The sequence below is a fragment of the Sparus aurata genome, chromosome 21, assembly GCF_900880675.1.
Source record: "Sparus aurata chromosome 21, fSpaAur1.1, whole genome shotgun sequence".
Lineage (NCBI taxonomy): Eukaryota > Metazoa > Chordata > Actinopteri > Spariformes > Sparidae > Sparus > Sparus aurata.
In genome coordinates this window covers 19,381,318-19,399,193 of record NC_044207.1, presented here as the reverse complement: position 1 = coordinate 19,399,193, position 17,876 = coordinate 19,381,318, and the positions used below count along the sequence as shown (strand labels likewise).

The 17,876-nt window shown below is 41.1% G+C and overlaps 3 protein-coding genes across 7 annotated transcripts; all 3 read right to left on the bottom strand.

The window, feature by feature from the left end:
* Positions 1–2,218: 2,218 nt before the first annotated feature.
* LOC115572009 (guanine nucleotide-binding protein G(I)/G(S)/G(O) subunit gamma-5-like) lies at positions 2,219–4,229 on the bottom strand. Its single transcript, XM_030401741.1, has 3 exons — positions 4,039–4,229; positions 2,871–3,013; positions 2,219–2,499 (listed from the first exon to the last, which is right to left on the bottom strand). Exons 1-2 carry the CDS (start codon positions 4,216–4,218, stop codon positions 2,888–2,890), a joined length of 306 nt encoding a protein of 101 aa, XP_030257601.1. The 5' UTR covers positions 4,219–4,229; the 3' UTR covers positions 2,219–2,499; positions 2,871–2,887.
* Positions 4,230–4,610: 381 nt separating this feature from the next.
* ssx2ipa (synovial sarcoma, X breakpoint 2 interacting protein a) lies at positions 4,611–11,211 on the bottom strand. 5 transcript variants are annotated; one of them, XM_030403953.1, is made up of 15 exons: positions 11,051–11,211; positions 9,920–10,012; positions 9,690–9,838; positions 9,323–9,486; positions 9,024–9,233; positions 8,425–8,535; positions 8,180–8,315; positions 8,001–8,076; positions 7,727–7,907; positions 7,397–7,544; positions 7,067–7,203; positions 6,705–6,878; positions 6,490–6,607; positions 5,204–5,357; positions 4,611–4,858 (listed from the first exon to the last, which is right to left on the bottom strand). In XM_030403953.1, exons 3-15 carry the CDS (start codon positions 9,730–9,732, stop codon positions 4,714–4,716), a joined length of 1,797 nt encoding a protein of 598 aa, XP_030259813.1. In that variant the 5' UTR covers positions 9,733–9,838; positions 9,920–10,012; positions 11,051–11,211; the 3' UTR covers positions 4,611–4,713. The 5 variants fall into 5 exon arrangements, with proteins under 5 accessions (XP_030259813.1, XP_030259811.1, XP_030259812.1 ...); XM_030403951.1 differs by lacking the exon at positions 9,920–10,012 and having other exon boundaries at positions 10,883–11,211; XM_030403952.1 differs by lacking the exon at positions 9,920–10,012 and having other exon boundaries at positions 10,978–11,211.
* Positions 11,212–11,940: 729 nt separating this feature from the next.
* On the bottom strand, positions 11,941–17,142 carry mcoln3a (mucolipin TRP cation channel 3a). Its single transcript, XM_030403955.1, has 13 exons — positions 16,987–17,142; positions 16,169–16,403; positions 15,920–16,087; positions 15,562–15,715; positions 15,250–15,334; positions 15,067–15,163; positions 14,871–14,970; positions 14,604–14,716; positions 13,541–13,690; positions 13,325–13,426; positions 13,117–13,239; positions 12,812–13,018; positions 11,941–12,639 (listed from the first exon to the last, which is right to left on the bottom strand). The coding sequence occupies exons 2-13, from the start codon at positions 16,394–16,396 to the stop codon at positions 12,499–12,501; spliced, it is 1,668 nt and encodes a 555-aa protein (XP_030259815.1). The 5' UTR covers positions 16,397–16,403; positions 16,987–17,142; the 3' UTR covers positions 11,941–12,498.
* Positions 17,143–17,876: the final 734 nt, after the last annotated feature.

Sequence of the window (17,876 nt, the reverse complement as noted above, 5' to 3'; positions counted from 1 at the left end):
TGCCACTTTATTTACACTACTCACAATTAGTTATTAATGTTGGTCCCCAAAAGTAAATGCGTCACATTTAGTTTGACTTTTATTGCATATCCATGCAATATCCTGTATTAGTTTATATTTATAAAAGTATGTAAATTATAACAATATGAATAAATAGAATACAAACACTAAAACACTGTATCTTAATTTGTCATTTTGATTTTCATAATGCCAGAAGTAATACCAGGAGTCTTTATTCAAATCAATTTCAAATGTGATTTTCCAATAGCACCCTCATTTCATGTCACATAATATCACTAATGGGTCATCCAGTAATTGAAAGGTTGCTGGTTTGATTTCCCCACTCCCCCAGCTGCATGTTGACGTATCCTTGAGCAAGGCACTGAACCCTGAGATGAGCAGGTTGGCCCCTTGTGTAGCAGCCTCTGCCATCAGTGTATGAACGTGTGTGTGAATAGATGAATGCAGGGGTGGACTCGGACAAAAATCTGGCCCTGGACTTTTTAGTCCAGACTGGCCCACTACAATCCGCTCGCAGATATTGTGCCAACTCGCCCCGTTGATGTACATACAAACACACAAGCTTTTAATAACACCACTATACTAAACAATATCCGTTTATATTCTGAAACCTGAATAAAATAAATGATAACTACACCGTGTGTTGCTCACTTGCTCTTAAGAGGGATACTGGAGAAAGGATTTAAGATTCAAGAGTGTTTATTTGTCACTCACTCATACAGGTACAAGCAGTGAATCATGGTATTGGCAGGCTGGCAGCCAGGTACTGTAGGTCACTCAAAAACACACAAATAGAGAGCCCTATGAAAGACAGACAACAATAGATGTATACATTATTTAAGTGATTACTGAACAATATCCATTCAAGTTCTCAAGTCTTCACTAAAATAAATGGATAATAGACAGCCAAGAAAAGAGGAAAGTAAGTGCAGATAGCAGATCTACATGCTCAAAAAACACATCACATTGCAACATGTGAGTTGTAAGCTTGTAGATCTACAATTTTGTGTGGCATCCCTTGATGAAAGTATGAAATAGGGCTTAAGTGGTTAATAAAAGCAACTAATCAATTAATCAGAATAGTATATGAATATGGTTATTGTTTTCCAATACTTTAGATAACTAGTTTTAGTTGTAACACACCACACCATCCAGAGTTTGCTATTTATTATGTCAAGTAAAGTTTATAGACAGTTAAGCAACCGTTCTGAACCATTTATTTTGATGAATGTTTATCCACACCATTCTAGAAGGCACATAGGCTACCTGCTTACCACGGTATCACTGCCTCCTTCACATGGTGGAGAGACTTCCTCAACACTTATTTTTTCAGCCTCCTCCTGCACCATAAGGGCAGTGGTAATGGGAGCCTCACTCTCTTCAGACTCACGTGAAGGACCCGCTGCTGAAGTTGCAGCATCGGTGCTGCTGGCACCGGCCAGGCCGGCCCCTGCAGCAAACATCTGCGTAATTGTTTTACTTTTAGCAGCCTGTGCTGCGAGAGCTTTTCTTTTCCTTTCCCTCAATTTTTCCGCACCGCCTTTGCATTTTTTACTTTCCTTCTCCATTTTTGTTTTTCGTGTGCTGGTGTGTTGTTGTTTTTTTTCTCTCGCTCTCTCTGTCATCATCGACTCCTCATCATTAAAAGTGATTGGACGAGGGGTTGGGAGGGATCTACAACATGCGTGGGTGGGACTCCTGGGCCTTTGTAGCCTCTCATAGGGCCATTGGGCCAGGTATTCTTTAGACAGACAAAGCCACTGGGACAATCAGCACCTCTCTGCTGTGTCTGCAGCTGAGCACTGTGGGCCGAGCAGATGCATGTCTCTGTCCCCGGGCCGGGAGAGTTACAATAGTTACCAAGGCAAGGCGAGGCATGGATAGATGGATAGATGGATAAATAAATAAATAAATAAAACGGCCGTCCATCGGCCCATCAGTGACCGGCCCACCGGGAAAAGTCCCAGTACTCCCGATGGCCAATCCACCCCTGGATGAATGTGACAAGTGTTGTGGGAGAGAAATTCTTTGGCTTATAAACCTGTCTGAGGAGATCCAGCATGCAAACTAATTCTCATCTTTTAAATCACTTTCGAAAACCCACTTTTTTGTTTAAAATCGTTGGAGGCAGTTATGTCCATTATGTAATGGTTTCAAATAAATCAAACTGAAAATGTCAATCAATGACACATTGGAATAGTAAAGAATGTTTTTTTTATTCATTAAATACAAAAAAGTCCAGAACAGTGATGACTAATATAGAACAATAGAAAAAGGCACAATAATTTATTCGAAAATCATACTGTGCCATGAAAAATAAACCTGTCTCCTTTCTACTACTGTGGCTGAAAATAGATGGTCATCTTCCTGACATGATTCCAATGTGTTCTAGTCTCCAGAGATCCCGTGGCAGTATAATGGCTTGGCATGAGGAGCAGTGTTGAGGTCAACTTTTCCCTGTAGCATCAAAATGAAGGCCTGCGGAAGAAGAAAACACAACCAGAGTTATAAACAGAAAAAAACAATGAGGCTAAGGATTTGATTTGAACTGACTGAAGTGGGTTTGTTTTTGTAGAGAACTTTTATAGGTTTCAACTGAGAAGTTTCTATAAGTCTTTTAATGATTGTCCCTGCCGTGAAATACTTGCACTGCTGTATTCAAGCGGTTGAACATAAAGGAACACTCGTCTCACTCAAAATGCATTTAAGAGATTCTAACCAGTAGTGCAGTTACTCTGCAGTCGTTTTCATAAAGCTTTTCAGAAATCCCACCAGTTGCTTGTGCTGTATGTACAGTATGAAGGCCTATTAGTGTTCGGCTCAATGTGTCCACAGGGTGGCAGACTGACCAATGAATACAGTGGTTTCACAAGAAGGAGCAGACTTTCTGTGGCCTGAAGGGGTTGGTGCTGGAGGACACACCAGTGAGCAGAGGGTCCTGCAAGGCGTTCTGCATGCAAAACTGTTGAAGGTCTGCCGCTGCCTGGGAGACCTGGTGACAGAGAGGAAGGAAATGTGGCTTGGGGTTACCATACAGGTTAAAGGGGCATTCTACGGATTTTATACTATAGTACATTGTCAAAGTTTGAAAAAACAAACATTGTACTGAATTACATGTAGGATTGCAACAGTTTGAGTCTCATACAATAATATTGAAACATGGTATGACACAATAATTTTCATCATTATCACTTACAATGACACTTAAAGGAATAGTACAGAAGGGCCTTTTGTGAATGAACACACAATATCATCATCAAAATGGCATGTTCTGACAGACATCAAACTTGATAGGAACTTTTTTTTAAAAATATATTTGAATAGCACTTATGCGGTACAATTCAATACTGTATATACACAGCTGCATTATAGGTTTTTTTTAAGCGTGGACTCTGTTACCAACATTTTGACCATTCACTCCTGAAACACATTAAACAATACTTGTCTTTCTGCGATGTAGCAAAAAAAGGCCTCGAAGTCGATTATGTTTTGCAACCCAAATGATGAATAAATGACACTTGTGTGCTTCTAAATCTTTTGCTTTGGTCTAGGGGTTCATTGTGTTCCTTTTTTTCTAAGGCCGATAGTTTTTAGAAGTTGTTTTGTCAGTTTGCTTCATACTTTTCTAACTGTTAGCAGCAGTAGCATTAGTTGTTTTGCTAACACAAAGCATTTCACTCCAAGTAACGTTAGTTTAACTTTCAGGCAAGTTAGCCAACAACCTCAGTTTGGTACTCTTTAGTTAGTCGATGAGATGCTAGCTGGAAATAACTAAAAACAAAAAAAGGTTTTCGACATCCTCACTTCTATGTTAGTCGCTGGCATATTAATCTCAAGCGTACCAGACAGAGCTGAATACTTCCCCTCCAGTTCAAACAACGCCCTGCTCAGCCTGTTGACTAGCGGCTAACACCGCTGCTAGCCTCTGGCACCAGCTAGCTTCGTTAGCTGCTCGGGGTAACGGTCGAGCTTTTCCCCCCCTCACATATTTGACAGAACAATAAGCACGTGAATTACCTTCACTCTGTTTATGCTCGCCTCAAAACGGAGCTGCTGGACCACCTTTTTCATGGCTACGAGATTAGAACCCGACATTTTCGCTGTGTTTTTTGAGTGGGAAAAAAAAATATATAGACGCCGAGTGGTGTGGGTGGGATTCGGGGCTGGATGCTGAGACAAAAGCACAGATGATGACATCCGGATTCCGGTTGTTCACACTTGTGACTGCAATTCAAGTGTAAACACACTAGTAGGCGTCGTAGTGAAGACAGAACCAAACATTTTAATTAAAAATATCTTTATTGATCATTATTTAATGTCAATATATGCTTCCATTAAAATTAGACTCATAATTTATACGTAGAATGTGTAAAAATTTAAAACTTGAACTGAAACTTAAGCATTCAATGTAAACAAAAAATGTCAAATGTTCAAATCACTTGATCCCCCTCATTTGAATGTAGCTTAAAATCTGATTCGTCAGTGTTGATCTGTTTGTCACGAAATGAACAATGGCAGAATCATTAAAGTGCTTTTCTTTGTTTGATCAGCTTTGGTGAATGATCTGTGCGTAAAGCAACATATCAAGATTTAGTGTTCCTCCGTAGTGATGGTATTTATTCATCATTTCATATTCAAGTCCACTGCCCAGTCACACCCAAAAAGAGAAAGAAAAAAGGCACTGGAAGTTGTTCAGGTGAGGCTGTTCTCATCTTCACCCAAGGAGAAGATGCTCAAGTCTCCACATCGAACTCTGCTTTTTGACTTGAACCGAGCATCTCCATCTTCAGTGGTGCTCGACTCTTGCCAGAATCCTCGATTTGAATGTCTGGAGGAACTGAAATGAAAAAAATAAAATAAAAATTCAAAAAAGGTTTAATGGCACCATCTGCAACTTTAAATGAATTCATTGTACTTTGAAGGTTAACATGCCTCATCTCTCATTGGCTTGAAGCGAAACAACACTGCACAAATTAAATCCCAGCACTGCGAAGGCTTGACAATTGTTTCTAAATTTCTTTTTACTCCATCGACGGTGATATGTCGTGGTTCCTCTCTTGTGACAAATGTACTTATTGTAAGTCGCTTTGGACAAAAGCGTCTGCTAAATGCCCTAAATGTAAATTTAAATGCAAACATCTCACTGAACGCAGACAAAAGGAATTAAGTCACTGAGTAATACCTGCTGTCTGGTATCAGGCGGAGTGTCCGGTAAAGTTCGGTTGTGGATGGCACAGTAGCACTTTGTGTAGGTTTAGGAGTGGAGAATGTGGCGTAGGTTGATGATTTGGCCGGCTGAGTGTTCGTGGAAGATATCCTCATCTCTGGCTCACTTCCTGAGGATATTCAAATCAAAGTCAATTAAAATACTTTTTCTCTGTCACGGTTAACTGCACACAGTATTAATAGAACACTTGCCCTGTATTCTTGAAGCGAACCTTATTCATGTGCAATTGTTGAGACACACCTCGTTCTTAACATTTAAGCATCGCAAGTCAAAAGGGACGTTTATTTATAAAGCACCTTTCAGACACAAGGCAATTCAAAGAGACATGGAGATGACACCAAAATCAAATGAGACTGCAACATATTCTGTTGAGTCTAAGATGCATCACAATGTGGACGTAAAAGATTCCTCACATAAAAAGCAGTTTGCAGCCTATAAGATATCTCTCTATCATACACACACACACACACACACACACGTATATATGTATATATACATATGTATATATGTATACATGCATATTTTCTGGCCTTGGTGATCAAGTTAAAATTGGGATGAGTCTGACATTTCTATTTTGGAAAATATGTTGGAGGAAGACCGATATCAGCTATGAGTGATTTAAAAACAAGTACAAAAATATAGCACATTAAGTAGCCCCAGAATTTTTAAAAAGCAGATATATGGGCACATTTCACATTTTATTAAACTCTCTATGAAGCACAATACAGACAAGACTCTCTCTAAAAATCTGCCACACAATATTTAAAAAACTTTAATAAATAAAACTAATGAACCGAGTTAGCAATATTCAACATTTACTAGTGTCTACAGCCACACAGAATACAGCAAGTTCAGCTGTCAGCCAAAAAGTGAGAAGGCGACAGCTTAGAGGACGTGTGTGCAGCAGAGGCATGTTTGTAATGTCAACCTCATACAGGAAATTGCCCGTCTTAATGCCACAATGTGAAAACATTATTTTTGTAGATTACCAGCAGATTTATTTGACTGATGGTCTTGTTTTAGTGAAGAAGTAGTCATGTGCCGTTGTGAGGCCAATTAAAGATTCACACCTTTAACTGTCTTATTTGTAGTATCCTGAGAAGTTCTGAAATATGTTATCATGTCAGCTCTATTGGTAATTAGTGCAATAGAGCATACTCTGTTAAAAGTGAGAAAGTCAGGTTTGTGTTTTAAAAGTTTCAGCCATTTATAGTCTTCTGTCTTCAATTACACAGACTTACTGATTGACAGGGCGCTGTGACCGTCAGATGAGGAACATCTCCTACGGTCGGTAAAGGGAGTCATGTTCAAAAATTGATTCTTGAGCCAAGTAGCGCGGTCCTCTTGAAAGGCCTTTTTCTGTTGAATTAAAAAAAAAGATTGAAAGCGTTGCAGTTACAACATCCACAATATATGATGAATACGACCGTGGTGCCGCATCAGAAACTTTGAGTACCTCTCGCCCCAGGCGAATAGCAGCCTCTGTGAAGTTCTTTCTCTCCCTCTCAAAGTTTCTCTTCTGTTCCTCAAAGAGCCTCCACTCCTCTTTGAGACGCTCCTTCTCCTCCAGTGTGTAGCAGTCGTTAAGAAGAGCTGCCGTCTCATCATCAAACGATGTGTTGAGTTGTTGCTGTGCATGCATAAAACAGACACACTTTTATTATTTCAGCCTAAATTATTATTTGAAAATTCCAGATGACATTCTTTAATGCAAGGAGCTTATTTATCAGGATGGCAATTTAACCCATTCATTTACACTTGAAATGAGAAGCCTCCACAATTTGGTATCTGTGCACTGATAAACGAACAGAAACTGACCTGAAGGAGCTGTTGCTGTGTGTGAATGAACTCTTTGCACTGCTGCACTTCATGCCTCATCCGCTCCATCTCTTCATCGTGGGTCTCCCTTGGTATCACCTCCTTATTAGACTCCAGCTGATTTTGAACTTGCGAAGCTTAACAAAATACAGTGACAGCTGATTATCTAAATGTGCCTCCAGGCATACTGTTTGTCCATAAATACTTGTGAGAACAGGTACATATTCTCACACAATCTTGATTTATAGAAATCACATGTCAAAGAAAACATTTTTGGAGCTTCAGCTACTTTTCCAGTATTTCAGAATATAAAAACAGTGCTACATGTACCTTGGCTGTCTAGCTTCTCCATATGGTTCCTCAGTTTTCTCCACTGCTGGCGGATGCTGTTGGTGAGCTGCTCCCTTGCATGTTCACATGACTGGTCCAGAGTTTCCCTGCTGGAGTCACCCGCCTTTTCCTCCCCATCTGAATCAACCTGAGCAAAGTGAAAGACGCGAACATGGTAGCTTGTCAACATGAAAGCATCTCTTTACAACATCCTCACATTGATGCATAAAAACTGCTTCTCATTCTCATCAATTCCCTGGCCTCTCAATAATAGTGACAAAACAGGCAAGACTCTGAGGTCTAAAAACCTCTGAATATAAACACAAATACCTGCTCCTGAGTGTCATCAGCTGTGGCTCTTCTGCTCGAGGACTGGCGTGGACTAAGGATGTGTATCATCTCCTTCTTCATCTGCTGGAGGACTTTCTTAAGCTCGGCGTTCTCCAACATCAAGGACCTCTGACTTGCCTCATAGTCACTGAGCAAGGACTTGTACATCTCACCCTCATGGCTGCAGAGAGCAAGTTACACATACGGTTATCTGAATGATGATTGCATAGTCTACACATATGATTAACAAGTGATGGGATGACTGTCGTGAAACCTGGCTGTTGCTTTTGCCGTCTTCCAGTGGCTCCTTCTACCATCTGACCGTCCCAAACAATTCAGTACATCAATAGCTGGATGAAAAAAACAAAACAAAAAAATTGTATTACATTGTTGTGAAATTCCTAGAATAAAGAGCAATGATTATTTCTTTTTCCTGAAGACTACTATATTTACCCAGTTTCTTATCCTTTCTGTCGACCAGTAGCTGACTGAGGCGTTCCTTAAGCTTTGAAGCTTCTCTCTCTTTCCTCTTGGCATCATGACTGTACTGAGAGGCACGGCTGGCAATGATATTCTGGAGCTTCTGAACCTGTCCACAACAACTGAATCATGACCTTTGCAGGCGAATGCATACTGTTTAATACTTACTCATTTTGTATAATCAAAAACATCAGATTTAAATGTTCATAAAATTTTACCTCATCTTTTTCGGTTTTCAAGCAGCTCTGCAAGGTCTTGATTTTGAGTTGTAGCTGCCTCTCTGTCTCATGGAGACCAGATTTTTCCCTTATGGACAGTTCCAACTGATCCTGGAAGATAAAACACAACTCTGATGAGCACAGTGAGAGCAATCAGTTCAGGGTTAAAGCTACAAGAGTGGATTCCTGAGCCAAATCCCTTCCTAAAATTGGGTATGCGCCATCTTGGGATTTAATAAGTAGTATGAAAATGCGTTACCGAGGTAAAACAAGAGTGAACAGACAGGCATCCACTCAATGACGAGCGCTGGTGTTGCGTCATAGTGTTACCCAGCTGATTTCCTCTTACGACAAGGACTTAAAACCTTCATCAATCAGCATTCTTTCTGTGAGTCAGTAGTAACAAAGGCAGTACAAACGGGTGCTTAACTCTGCCTTTTCATAACACAGAGGTCATGGTTTCTAGGTCAAATTTGGTAATTATAGGATGGGGGGACATTTTCTGTATACAGAACATTATGTTTCTTATCTGCCCTCTAGTGGTCAACAATCCACTACTGCACCTTACAGACACATCATACTCAGTGTTTTAGGCATACCTTGAGTCTAGAATTGTTCATCTGCATGTGCTCCAAGGAGCTGGTTTTCTTCAGCTGTTCCTTCTCCAGCTCCTCCAAAGTGCACATGTTGCGCCGGTGAATCTGGAGCAGCTCGTACATGGCATTCAGAGCTGGCACCGCGCTCAGGCCGGCTCCCCCGGGTGAGCTGGCCTCGATACATATGGAGGAGAGGCCGAGTGAGTCGAGCTCCTGTGAAAGAAAGAGGACTTTGCAACTAGTATTGTGGAATAATGAGCCTTTGGCAAGGAAACACTAACTAAACAGAGACACTTTCATACCTGATTGATGTATGAAATGCACGGAGAAATATTATCCTCTGTGCAAAAGGCACTTATGACACTGTAGGAGCTTTTGGACAGGGGCAAGCTGTACATTGACACATAGTTGTTCTGTCTTGAGGGGGACATTGTAGCATGTGATATGCGGGATGCCTCATAGTTTCCTAAAAAAAACAGAACAGAAAGGAGAGGGAAAATATAGTTGGTGCATTACAACGACATCACTTTCTACTACCAAGGCTGGAATCAGGTTGCTGCTCTAAAAATGAGAACAGAAATATGGGTCACGTCTAGCAGCTCCCAAAAAAAGCATAGCTGATGAGCCTTTCTATTCTTAATCTGACCCTCCATTAGCAGAGAAATTTACCCATAGATGTCCCTATTGGCACAGTTGTCCACCACTCTCCCATATCACCGACACATCAGGAAACGAGGGTGCAGGGTCATGAGTTTATCAACCCAGGAGGCGGATTAGCGGTCAGGCGGTGGATCGGAGGCTCCCGCTGGAGACGAGCCCTGCAACAGAGCATCAAGCCATGAGATACACCAGCAATAATAATCTGTGCTGCTGCCTCACCCACACAGGATTAACTGTACCATGTGTGCCAGCAGGGGTTAGATTGGGGGTTTAAGAGGGCCATCCTATTGGTCGCTGGCAACTAAATCGCAGGGTAGTAAGATGATCTCACTCTGTAGCCAAAAGATTTAAGCAGATAAAACAAGAGAAAGTCATTCCAGTGAGGCTTTCAATCTGAGAGTGTATTTTTTTTTAACATTCATGACTTCTGGAATATATTATTATCATCCAGACATGTTCTGGTGAAACAAGCTGAACCAGATATGTTTCACTTGACACTCCCACCACCTTTGCAATCAAATGAAATACTCTAACTGGTGTTCAGGGGCTTTCAATGACACTATGGTGACGAACAAAAGAGAAAATGTTGCAGTCTTGTCAAGCAATACAAAAACAAAAGCTTGAGAGCTACATTTTGATGAGGAGAGGACAAGGTGTGTCTGCCATGTCAATGTGCAACCAGCAGACACTCAACTGTTCTTATCTAACAAACCAGAAGACATACACAGGTGTTATCTAAAAAGTTACAGAGGCGGAGACCAAGTGGGCCTCGTTTTAAAGAAGTAATTTGCCTTCAAGATATATAATATTTATTAAAGATGCAACAGAAATGAAGAGTGGGCTAACTTCTAGGTTACTTAGCTTGACGTACGTACGTAAAGTTTTCAGATAACGTTTGCAAAGGTCGCTAACGTTAGGTAGTTCGCTAAACCCTCGTTAGCCACAACTGTTGTTTTTTTTTGTTTCACTACAAGGTTAAAGTGAAAAGATTGATCAACTCAAGCGTTAAGTAGTTTTCTTATCATCCTTCACTTTAGCTCGGCAACTTAGTCTAACATTTCTGAATTGTCAGATGAACTTGAGGTAAGCTATCGGAATGTTTATACACCTATTTCTGTAACTGCTGTCCTCATGACGTTAGTTCGCACTGTTTTGCCAACATGGGTGTTAGCTGTATGCTAACTGAAGTCAAACATACTCACGGGCTTAAGGTGTGAAACGGGTCAACTCACTCCGATAGAAGACAAGTAAAAGGTAAGGCTGGACAAAACTAACACACAAAAAAAAGCTCCCTCACTGAAAACACCAGCTGCTGCTGTGTCTAGACCGGTCGTCAGCTCGTCGGCGGCAGAAACAAGCAGAAACCTCACCTACTCCTGGTGTGGACGCAGTCAAGCTGCAGAGATGTCCCGGCAGTAATGAGGCCGGTTCAGGCTGCTCCCGCTGCAGCTGATTGTGTGTGTTTTTTTAAGTGTGTGCCTCCGTGAGCTTCAGACCAAACGTCACTGTTATTGGAGGCAGCGTTGTTAAGCAACCAGTATGTGAGCCGTGCATTGGACGAGCACGTGTGTGGATTATGCAAATGAGAAGTGCTGTCAGGTGTCAGGAAGCTGCAGCGACAGCGAGAGGCCACAGTCACCTGCACAACTGAGATCTGCCGCACTGTGTTGTCTGGCCTTCATGAATACACACTCAGCTTACAGTTATTCTTAATATAAACCACATGCAATATACTGCAGCAGGCCACATGCCCAACACACACTTTTTCCTCATAGTGAAAGTATGTTGAGGATGTATTAGAATGGGATATAGAAAATAACCAGATTGAGTCAGACAGACATGGAAGAACCATTTTCACCAGTTAAGGGGCAAAATGAACAAGATAAAATTCCCATAGTCGAAATAATGATAAAGAAATCAGAATTATGATTTTACAAGTTAAATTTAAAAGTTAAATAGTCAGTATTATTGAATAAAAAGTCAGAATTGTGTGATACAAACAGAATTGTGGGATAAAAGTGAAGCTTAAGAGATAAAAAGTGAAACTTATTAGATAAAATGTCAAATTAAGAGATAAAAAGTCAGAATTATGGAATAAAAAATCAGATTTATGAGATAAAAAAAAATCGGAATTATTAGATTTGACCTATGAAAATATAAGAAATATAAAATTGAAATTATGAAATATAAAGGTGAAATTATGAGATACAAAGTCAATACTTACTCATAGTTATGACTTATTTTTGTTTTTCATCAAGACTGAGTTTTCATACATTTTTATTTTCTGTAACTGGGCTTCAATAGTACAACATCATTAGTGAAAAAGAAAATTCACTTTGTCAAAAGTGAGAAACCTACAAAAAATACAGTGCAAAGATACATAAAGTGAAACCATTGAGGCGATCTATGTAGTTCATATGTCAATCTATTTACATAGCATATAGAAATGCTGTACAGTACAAGATACAATAAAACAATACCTATTAAAGAACTTTACAGTATTTTTAAGCAGCTTTTTTCATTATAAAGCACATTAAGGGTGAGTGAGAGCTTAAACTCCATAAATCTATTTTCACATGTTAATTCTCTAATTAGTTTTATACTCTAGTGCTTTTTAGTTTTGCATTTTACGTCAGTAGTGCTCAACAAGTCAAGTAAAAAAAAAAACTGAAGGGAAAGAAGTTCTACTTGAGGGTAAAAATATTCTTTCCTTCTCGTCACGCGTCAGTATAATCAGATGCTCCATGCAGACGGTCGGGACTCTCTGCGGCAGCTCCTGGTCCACATGTGGAAAAAGAAAAACCCACATTTCCTCAGTTTATCCGAAGCAGCAGCACGGAGAGACGCAGCAGGAAGCTGAGTCCTCGTCAGTCTGGTATCTTCCAGACTCGGGCTGGTCCCTGCACTCTGCTATGAAGGCCTGAAGCTGGGACACCGGCACTTTCTCCTGCTGGTGGTGCTGGGAAAGAACCATTGAAGAGTATTAGAGTACTAAAGGATACATTTTAAAAAAAAACTTCTACTTACAGTAACATCTAGGAATATTTCTCAGTCTGTTGCTGTGTCTCAATTCGAAGGATGCAGACCCTGAATTGAGACACAGCGTGAGAATGGATCGTACTTGAACTAACCTTGATGGTCTCGTAGGTGTCAGTGATGAGAGCGATGAAGAGGCTGAGCACCATGTAGATGAAGAGGGAGATGAAGGAGTAGAGGTAGAGTCTGCTGAAGAGCCACACCATGTAGCTGTTGTCTCTCATCTTCAGGAAGGTGGCGTACATGTCGTCCCCGTTGATGAGGGAGAAGAGGCACTCCGTCACCTTGTCGAGGGTTCGGAACTGGAGGAGAAACGTTTTGACGATGAGGTGAATGAAGTTAAGGGGGATTTCTTGGGCCACGCTGACACTTGAAACAGGATGATTATCATTTTTCGTACCTTGTCATGATGAGGCCCGAGGACGATCCAGCCGCAGAAACAGTAGCCGAGGTAGATCATGGCGGCGCAGCAGCAGAATCGGATCACATTTGGGAATGCCGCCCTCAGGGTTAAGATTAATATCTAGACAGGGATAAAGATTTTCAGGAAATGCAGTAAAGGTTGGCTGATACATACAAATGAAAAGCAGCGTCACTAAATCTCTTACATTGTACTTCTTGAAGAAACCAAGGTAACGGATCACACCGACCCAGACAAGCATCGTGGCAGTTCCCAGCAAGATACTGCAGACGTCATAGTTTGTCAGGTACTGCAAGAGGAAAAGTACACTTCCATGGTCATATAACGTGCTGCAAAGGCCCCTCAGCCCCACAGTCAATCATATGATTTAACACATAAACAATAACGCTCAATGACTACAAACCTTTGTTTGTATTCCGATTTTGAGCGCCGACCCAGCGATGGTCAACGTGTCGCTCACGATGATGAGGATGTACCAGCCGTTCACAAACTCCATGCGGTCCGACCAAGACACAATCTTGTTGTAGTAGGCGTGGAAGAATGTGTTGAACTCCTGCGTGAGAGAAATCCAGATCTCATATAACTCAGGGCCACCCAATAACACACTTCAAATTTAATCCTTCACACTTTATGAGAATGTTTGTAAACAGGAAAAAGAGTGGAGATGTTTTTCTTCATTTAAGTCAGAGACTGCAATAATCTCAGTCGTTAAAATAGACCTCTAAATCTCAGTCTTAGTTGCACTTGACAGATATTTGGGTGCATATCCAAAATAGTCGCAGCGGGGGGGGCTGTGTAATTTATTTATTCATTTATCTATTTATTTCTGGCTTGAAAGAAGGGCTGCAACTAAGATCTAACTGTTACTTTTAATATATATTAATCTGCTGATTCCTTTCACATTTATTCATCAAGGCTATAAAATGCCCCAAAATGGCTCAACACAATATCCTGAAGCCCCAAGCGACGTCTCCAAATGACTTCTTTTGACCAACCAATAGCCCAAAAATCCCAAGGATGCTTTATTTGCTTTCATCAATCACTGACAAAGAAAAATAGCCAGTCTCACATTTATGAAGCTGGAGCCAGCAAATGTTTGACATTGTTGCTTGAAATATTAGTAAAATAGTTGACTGTTAAATTTCTTTCAATCGACTAATTAATAGACTAATTGTTGCAGCTCTTCTAAAAGAAGTAAATGTGAATACTTTGAATCAAAAACTAATGGAGTTGATACTCATCATGTGTATGTTTTTTTTTAACTGTAGGCCTATAAAGTGAGCTAATAAGAACAAACCCCATAAAAACACAGCAAAGCTCAGTGTCCTGCATCTACAGTCCTTTATCTGATGCTGGTTAAATGTTTCATTTATTACTGAATGAATGTCCTGATGACTCAGCTGCAATTGTCACTGAATTTACCAAAACCCTGTCACATTCATCAGTAATGATCTCTCACGACTCACAAACTGGAGCTGGATGCCGTTGACGACAGATCTGGTGCAGAGGATGAGGGAGGCGAAGCAGGCCAGGATGACCACCGAATCAAAGGACAGGAGGAGGTAATCGTTTTCATCAGCTGAAAAAAACAAAACAAGACAGATTTCAGGTCAGTTTACAAGCTCGCAGAGTAAAATCACGGTGCCCTCTGCTGACCTTTTCGAAGCCAAAAGCCGTCATGAGTAATTTCAATATTTAGCTGGGGTCGTGTTGTGCTTTGGGTTGAAACTTACAAGTGCCCTCCACGTTCCAGTCTCTGCACTCGTATATCCGCACGTCATTTTTGACGTCCACCTTTATCTTTCCACTGTGTGCACGGTTGTCAAATGTGATCTGTTATGAAAACAAAGTAAAAAAAGACACATTATGTCTGAGCGTGTGTGTTTCCATCTGTTAAAACACCAGCTCGGTCGTGCGTTTGTCACCAACCATTATGTGGAAGTCGTAGCAGTCTGGCAGCTCGTGGTGGCGCACAGTCTGCAGATTGATGGTTTTCAGGGTCAGGTTGACGCTCACTGATAGCAGCCTGCACTGACACACAAAACACACATTAGCAGGTGGCGCTCTTACCAGCCGGGCACAAAAAACAAGTGTTTTCACCTTTTGGGTCACCTTTTGAAATCCAAGATGAAGTTGATGTGTGTCAGCAGAGCGCTGCTGTTGTCGAACGACTGCATGGGATATATGGAAATGCAATCTGTGAGGAGGAAACAGGATGAGTTCAGTTAGATCAGATAGTCGAACACTGCTACACAGTGCGAGCTTCCTCTTTTCAAGGAGTCACATGTGAATCCACATTGTGATTCTTTTCCATTCATGCCATGATTCAGCCTCCATAAATACCATCTTCCACGGCTACTTGTGACCAAATTTCCTGACTTTTTATTTTTCAGTCCTTTTTAGAGCAATTTTGGGCTTTTATACCTTTTTCAATATGTGGATTGATGTCAAAGGTCTCATTTCCCGGGTCGATGCTGCTGTTTCTGTAAAACTCCTGACACACAGACAGAGCGGTGTACTCCCCATCGACCATCTCGTACGCGAGGTTACCTACTGTCAGGTTTTGGAGATTGGTGTACTGGGAAGTAAAATACGCAAAGAGGAGTGAAAAACATTGGAGATCAGACATTTTTTTTACCATTAAAGGGGCACTATGTAATTTTGGAGAATACAAATACAAAAACAAGCTCTTCTCAGAGTAAATTAAGGTCCCCCAGAATCCTGTTTGAAGCTTTAAAGGTGACAGGGTGATAATAAACTGTCGTCTTGGATCTAAAGTTACCGTGTTGATGATGTAGTAGATGTGATCGTACACGTCGTCTTTCGTGTACAGCGCGTAGCTTCCCACGCGGTGATCCTTGTATCCTTTCAGGAACAGGTGTCTGAACGTCATCAGGTTCTCGTCTTTGAAGGTGACCATCATTTCGTTGCTGAGGCCGAAAGAGACTAACTAAAAGATTTTTAAAAAAAACCATAGATTTGAGACAAGGAGACATTTAGCCAACACTAACTGAAGAGATCTGTGTCCTACCTGGACCGTGATGATTGCAATTTTGAGTATTTGTAACATCAGTTTCCACGGCTTCCGACCCCTGGCCTTGTACTTCTCGCAGGGGTTCATGAAGAAATACTTGAGCCTCCGTCTGAAGTCCTCCACCACCTTCGCCTGCAGGCCTTGAGTGTGAGCGCTCCACCTGCAGAGGCCGTTCAGCCTCGCCTCCTCTGACCTCGGGGTCAACAGCTGCTCACGGTCCTCCATTATTTTGCTGTTTATGAGAAGACGGTTGTGTGTTTTCCTTCTTGTTCTTAAAGACTGAATCAGTGCTCACGGATCAGATATATGTCGAAGGTAAAGGTTCAACCATTCCTGTCATTCTGATGTTTATCAAACTGGTTCTCCTGCATGTTCTCACTGCTGTGACTCTCTCAAAAGTAAGTCTGGAGCGCATTATAATTAAGCTAAAGTTAGGTTTAATGCTCTTTAAAGTAGAAAAAAGGTGTTTTGCAGCATCGCTCGTCCGTTTATAGCTCAAATAAAGGCTTACTGAGGCAGACCTGCCTGCAACTGCAGAGAGCAAGATCAGATTTTAAACTACTTATGAGGCAAATCACTTCACATATGAAAGATTTACATTTCAAAATCAATTCAAAGAAATCACAGACATGATAGAAAGTTAAATGCACTCATTTGTATTTCACATTGTAAATATCACTGTCATGTAATCATATCATATTCTTTACAACCCTGCCTGGAAAATATCTACATATTCATAATATAGAGAGTAAAAGCTCCAACTTGCGAGGGGAAAAGTCAACATATATGTAATAAGTAGTGATAAGATGAAATACCTGCTGTGCACCGGCGAGCCACAGAGCGACTAGACCAACACTCTGTGCTGTCTGCGAGGATCAGACGCAGTCACCACAGCAGCCTCCGCCACAATGACTGTCACTCCTCTGCGTCATTCAAAGCTTTTCCAGTTTCTCCAAAACAAAAATAGAGCACCTCAGTGACAGAATCCCCAGTCTCAGTTAGTATTTTGTAGACATTATTGATGTTACCTTAAAGGGGCAGCTCACCCCAAAATCAAAAGTACAGTACAGTTTTCTCTCGCCTGTTCTGTGCTATTTATCCATCAAGATTTATTTATTTTTCTTACCTGACCTGGTTATTCATGATAATCCACCGACCTTGTTGTGAGCGGTTAACAATTGACTTCTGCAGAGCTACACCTGCCAACGTCCAGTGAGTTATGTGTTACTATTCGGTGCATAAAAATAATTTTATTTCCTTTGCACCTCAGTTTGGATTTCAGTGGGTATGTTTGCTTAAAACATGCTCTGTGCTCTACACCACAGTTCAAATACGAGTTGGACTGATTTTACGCTGCCGTTGGGAAGAATGAACATTTAAGAGTCAATTTCTGATTAAAAGCTCTGTTTCCTGTATTTTACTCTGATTTGAATCAAAATGCTTGATGATTTGATTGGCCGAGTAGCTTCACGTGAGTGATTTACAACACATGCAACTGGTCTGTGATTTTCCTGATTCAGTCTCAAAAGAAAGTTCGGGCAGCATATAACCACAGTAACCACTGACTGTTGCCAACTGTAGCTGCTGTTAGCTAGTTAGCTAAGGAGGAGCTGCTGTTAGCTAGTTAGCCAGACGGGCCAGGGCTAGTCGGTTAGCATGCTAAACTTTGGAACACAATACACAGGGCCGGCCCCGAGGCGTGAGC

What these genes read in the sequence shown, in the direction of transcription:
- mcoln3a (XM_030403955.1), bottom strand. Translation starts at nt 16,396, where the DNA reads ATGGAGGACCGTGAGCAGCTGTTGACCCCGAGGTCAGAGGAGGCGAGG. An exon ending in ACGGCATCCAGCTCCAGTTT is followed by an intron (nt 13,691 to 14,603) that starts GTGAGTCGTGAG and finishes TCTCTCACGCAG; the next exon opens with GAGTTCAACACATTCTTCCA. An exon ending in TCGGGCCTCATCATGACAAG is followed by an intron (nt 13,019 to 13,116) that starts GTACGAAAAATG and finishes TTTCTCCTCCAG; the next exon opens with TTCCGAACCCTCGACAAGGT.
- ssx2ipa (XM_030403951.1), bottom strand. Translation starts at nt 9,732, where the DNA reads ATGGGAGAGTGGTGGACAACTGTGCCAATAGGGACATCTATGG. An exon ending in GCCAATAGGGACATCTATGG is followed by an intron (nt 9,487 to 9,689) that starts GTAAATTTCTCT and finishes TGTTTTTTTTAG; the next exon opens with GAAACTATGAGGCATCCCGC. An exon ending in TCACAGCGCCCTGTCAATCA is followed by an intron (nt 5,358 to 6,489) that starts GTAAGTCTGTGT and finishes GAATATCCTCAG; the next exon opens with GAAGTGAGCCAGAGATGAGG.
- LOC115572009 (XM_030401741.1), bottom strand. Translation starts at nt 4,218, where the DNA reads ATGTCATCATCTGTGCTTTTGTCTCAGCATCCAGCCCCGAATCCCACC. An exon ending in CGAGCATAAACAGAGTGAAG is followed by an intron (nt 3,014 to 4,038) that starts GTAATTCACGTG and finishes CTCTGTCACCAG; the next exon opens with GTCTCCCAGGCAGCGGCAGA.